Source organism: Tupaia chinensis, unplaced genomic scaffold (genome assembly GCF_000334495.1).
Source record: "Tupaia chinensis unplaced genomic scaffold, TupChi_1.0 Scaffold000146_1, whole genome shotgun sequence".
Classification (NCBI taxonomy): Eukaryota; Metazoa; Chordata; class Mammalia; order Scandentia; family Tupaiidae; genus Tupaia; species Tupaia belangeri.
This window is the reverse complement of record NW_006159616.1, coordinates 7019143-7023970: the sequence shown is the minus strand read 5'-3', so window position 1 is coordinate 7023970 and position 4828 is coordinate 7019143. Positions and strand designations below refer to the sequence as shown.

The window sequence follows — 4828 nt, the reverse complement described above, 5'->3', positions numbered from 1 at the left end:
GGGGGGGCGGGGGCGGTAGTGGTCCAGGCAGAGGAAACAGCAATTGTCAGGGCCCTGAGGCAGGGACGAACTTGGTGGCTCAGGGGCCACGGGATCCACCAAACCAGTGTGGATGGAATGGAGTGCGTGCAGGGGCCGCTAGGAGCTGGATCCATGTGGCGGGGCCTAGCCCATGATGGGGACCCATGGTGTCCTAACCCCCTATTGCTGCAAACTGGACATTTTCTTCTTGGTCATGTCCTAATGATACTTTCCAAAGAAACCCCACACTAACTAAGAGACAGAGTCTGGGAGTGAGCTGGGAGCAGTTTCAGTTCTCCTAGGGAAACCAAGGCAGGAGGCCCCTCTGCACATCCTGCCCGTCTCCTCTGGTTTGCCTGCGTCAGAGTCTAGGAACGCCCGCCCAGCTATCTGCTTCCTGTCTTCCACCAGAGAATGATGGGCAAGGCTTTGTGGGGAAAATGGCTGGTCTGCTTTGGGGGTCCCAGGAAAGGGTTGGGGGGGGGTCATTCTATCTGCCACCTCCCAGTCCAGGGGCTCAACTCGAGGTCAGGAGACAGCTCTGCAGAGGCAAGAGATCATTGTTGACCTTGTCTCTTTGTCCTTAAAGCTTCTGCATCATCAGGATCTGGATCCTGGCCTCTCTCCACCAGGGAGGAGAGGGGACACCTGCTTAAGTGCAAATCCCACCCCGGCAGACAAATGCCTCAACCGAGAAAGGGATGGAGATGCTCTCTCTGCCACCTGGTTTGTGGGTAAGCTGTTTTGCTCCAAGGTTGCCCCTGCTCCAAGCCTTCCAGATTCGAGGGTGTCCATGCCCCTAGCACATGAAAACCTCACTCACAAGAGACAGCTGGGGAGGGTGAAGCCAACCTGGGGATGCATACGCTCTGTGTCCTCTTTCTAACTTCAGGCCTGAACCACATGGGGACCCTGGTCAGTCCCAGTGGGGAAGTCATGTGGGCAAAGCCTATCTGTGCCAGACCGAAGATAAGAACCAGTGGAAAGAGCAGAAGGAAACAGCAAGTGTCGTTACCAATGATCACAGAATACAATCTCTAGAAAAAAGTCCTACTTCCTGCTTTCTGTGCACGTACTCACAACTTGCTGGAGACTAGCAGTCAGAATGTGGCCGGGGCAGTGGATCTATTCTGGAAGGGGCCAGTTTTGCTGGGAGAGCGTGGGTGACCCAGAGCACCCCTCGTAGGATGGCTGGGGTGGCCCCTATAGGGTAGTAGAAGGGCTGACTGTTTATCACCGGGATCATGTGTGGCTCCAAAGGGACACAAGTCCTCCATGCTATCATTGACCCTCTTTTGCATCAAGAAAGGTTCAGAGAACAAAGTGATTTGCTAGAACCTAGCCTGGGTTGCCTCTTTCCACTGCCTGGCTGGCTTCTCAGTCCCTAAGGGCAGCCTGCATTCTGAGTACCCTTTGGGGTCCCAGAGAGGAGGGAGGAGCTGATGTAGGTAGGGCAGTTCCTTCCTGGACCACAGACTGCAGAGGAATGAGCAGACGAGGCCCCTGCTGTGCATCTGGGTGAGAAGGGGAATGGGGAGTGTGGGTGGTGGGCCTTGGGTGGGGCGGGGCAGAGGTTGTATCTTAGGAGAAGGAGCCACAAACCCTTGGAATGGGGGTTGTGCCGAGGCCTGTTCACTCCTCTTTGAGACCCCCCAACTACTGGGCCCGGGGTCCAACAGGCCTTTTCCTTGGGGGTCTTCTCAGAGGCCCTGGGGGACACCATTTGGAGTCTTGATCTGGGACCTGTGTCCATGCTGGATTCTCAGTGGGACACAGGCCCAGAGGGTCATCCAGTTCAGCCTGCTGGTCTTAGGGTTACGCAGGATGGAGTGAAGGGCAAGAGCAGGCGTTCTGGGTCTGACAGTCCTGCGTGACATGAGGCAATAGAGGGATCTCTCTGAGCCTTGCTTTAGTCACCTGCAGAGCAGGAGGGTCAAGGAACAGCCTCCAAGGCCCCTGGTGGATGAAATGAGGTGACACGCGGGTCACAGTGCTCACTAATGTCTGGCCGTTGTTAATGCCAACAGCAGTGCTCAGCACTGGATACCAGGAGTGACAGGGGCAGTAACAGCCCAGGCTCCTCAATTCTAGAAGATGCCTCCTCTCACCAGACCAGTGACTCTCAACTGGGGAGATCTCCCCCTGCCAGGGTCTGGAGACATTTCCAGTTGTCAGGACTTGGGGTTGCTACAGGCATTTAGGGACTAGAGGCCAGGGACACTGCTGGACATGGTGGAGTGCACAGCGCGGCTCCACAACACAGAAACGTCCAGTCCCAAATGCAGCAGAGCGGAGAAGGCAACGGCCCAGGTGCCTGTCCAGGCGCACACGGTGGCTACTGAGACTTGCAAGGCAGTCGGTCCACACAGAGATGCGCTTTAAGCGTGAAATGCACACTGGGTTCCAAGGACCTAGCATATAAACACGTAAACTCTCCCATTAGTGATTTTGATATTCATTAAACACTGAAATGGTCATGTTTTGGATATACTGAGTTAAGTAAAAAATACTATTAAAATGAATTGTGCCTGTTTATTTTGTTAAACGTTTATTCGCTCTTCTTGGATAAATGAGAAAGACAAAGAGAGACATAGCAAGAGAGAATGCCCCCAACAGGGTCCTCGCACAGGACTTACCCCCAGTCCCAGCAGCCCCAGATCCTAGGCTCACATGTGCCCTGCACATTCAGGGACATCTCCAGGCTTGAACCCTGAACCTTCCCGTGTGGGTCAGCCGCATTACTGCTGCACCCACTTATTTTAACTGTTTAAAATATGTGGACTAATAGAACACCTTTGATGGCATGAATGTAGCTCGAGGGTGGCTCTTCTTGGGTTTCTTCTGGATGGTGCTCTGCCTCTCTGGGTGGTGGGGGGACTCTTCAGGCCAAGTGGGGGTGGGGGTCACTGTGACTGTGGCTGGTGTCTTGGGGAGGGACTAAGGGAGTCATCACACCCCTGTCCCCTGTCAGAGGGGGGATAAGTCTGTACCTCCTGCTCCCTGCCCTTACCTGGCTGGGCTCCTCTCTCAGGACAGAGTGAGGGCTGGGGGCCTGTGCAGGGCCCCTCCTCTGCTCCCCATTCCATGGGAGGCACTGTGCCAGACTTTGGGGCTGCACCAGAAGTGCCCCAGCACACAAACAGGCGGGTATGGTGACAGCTGAGGCTTAGAGACCTGAGCGCCCTGGCTCCTGGCCCGCTCCCTGAACTGCCCAGCTCAGGGCTGGGGGTAGGGCAGGGAGAGGAGCTCTCCCAGACCCCTAGTGCTCCCAGGGACCATACTCCCCTGATAGGCTGTGACTCTCAGAGACCACCCATTCCAGTCCGAGGTTCACACGTGGCACAACTGAGCCAGGCCTGGTGGAGGTAGAGGCTGAGGCCCAGACAGGGGCGGAGAGGGTCCTTGGTCCTGGGGTTTGATGGCATCAGCATGGCCAGCGCCTGCTGTGAAGGTGGCAGGAGACTGGCCAGGCAGGAGGGCAGGGCTGCCAGGGCCACAGGAGGTGAAGGAGAGTGGGCTGACGTGAGACACGGATAGGGTTTGCTGGGGTTTGGGAGAGGCAGGCCACTCCAGGTGCAAAAATGACTTTGAAACAATAGGCCGAGCTGTCACCGCCATGTGAGTTCAGCTGGAGGCACAGAACTTAGGAGACCCACCCAGGTCAGCACAGAGTTCCCCCTCGGAGTCCTGCATGCCGCCTCCTTCCTGGACTGACCCCTCCCACCCTAACAGTGAAAGCATGTTACATGCTTGGAACCGAGGGCTGGGATAAACCCCAGCACAGTCCTAGGGGCTCGCTGCGCCCCTTCATTCACACCAACTACACTTCCCAGGGCCCCACCCTGCACTCAGGGAGATGGATCACTGGGCTGGGCTGCTTTCTGTCCCCCCCCCCATCCCCCACCGCTGGCTCAGAAATCCACCAAGTTTGAGCACAGAGAGAAGGGAGGGAACAGGATATGGAATCAGGGGCACCCTTTGGACAAAGAACCTCCCTCTGCATCCGGAGTCCCAGGCCCTCAGTGGGTGAAATGTGGTCCCTCTCTGATTCCAGGGTGAAGTCAGGGTAAGGCATTTGGGGACACAGCTCTGGGCCAATGCCTGGGGACAGGCAACTTCCAGCAGCCCCCACATGGCGAAATCGGAGCCTGAGCACCCCCAGGGCCAGATCCCGCCCCAGGGCAGCTCCCCTCTCCTCCCCTGGCCTGGGCAAGTCCAGGAGGCTGAGCTGGGAGCGAGAAGCAGCCAGGGAGCCTGGGCTGAGGTGGGTGTGAGTCAGGAGGATCCGAGGGGAAGGGGCGTGTTGAGAGGACTAGGGAAGTGAAAGGGGAGAGGATGGAGCAGAGGCTGAGGGGTGTGAGGTCGCCAGGCTGGGAGGACGGGAGAGAAAGGAGGGGCCTGGGGAAGTGGTGGCGAGGGACTGAGGCTGTCTGTGTCAGAGTTCTGGGAGGAGGGTCTCAGGATTTCGGGGAGGTGGACACAAGGTTTGGGGATTGTCCCGTTTCTTGGTGAAGTTCTTAGGATTTCTGGGCCCCGCGACCTCAGAACGAGGGGCAACTCCAGCTGGAGGAAAGCTCTCCACAGTGGCGGGTCCGGCAAAGGGCTCAGGATTTCTGGGCGCGAGATCAGGGCTGAGCGCCGCCTTCGGAAGGGGTTTCGGGGCCGGCGCGGGGGCCCGGCTCACCTGTAGACATCGGTCCAGATGTGGGTGCCCAGCACGTACACCGCCTCGACGCGGCTCCCGCACTGCAGCCCCACGGTCCGCTCCAGCAGCCTTTTCGGCCCTGGCTCCCCCCTTCGGCCCGGG

General features: G+C 57.8%; 1 protein-coding gene across 1 annotated transcript in view; it reads right to left on the bottom strand.

Annotated features, from left to right (window-relative positions):
• The window catches only part of LOC102468403 (protein-arginine deiminase type-2), a 56569-nt gene that overhangs the window by 50953 nt on the left and 788 nt on the right, over nt 1-4828 (bottom strand). The window contains 1 exon segment of the mRNA XM_006172262.1: nt 4706-4816. Within this exon segment, the coding sequence (XP_006172324.1) occupies nt 4706-4816 (111 nt within the window).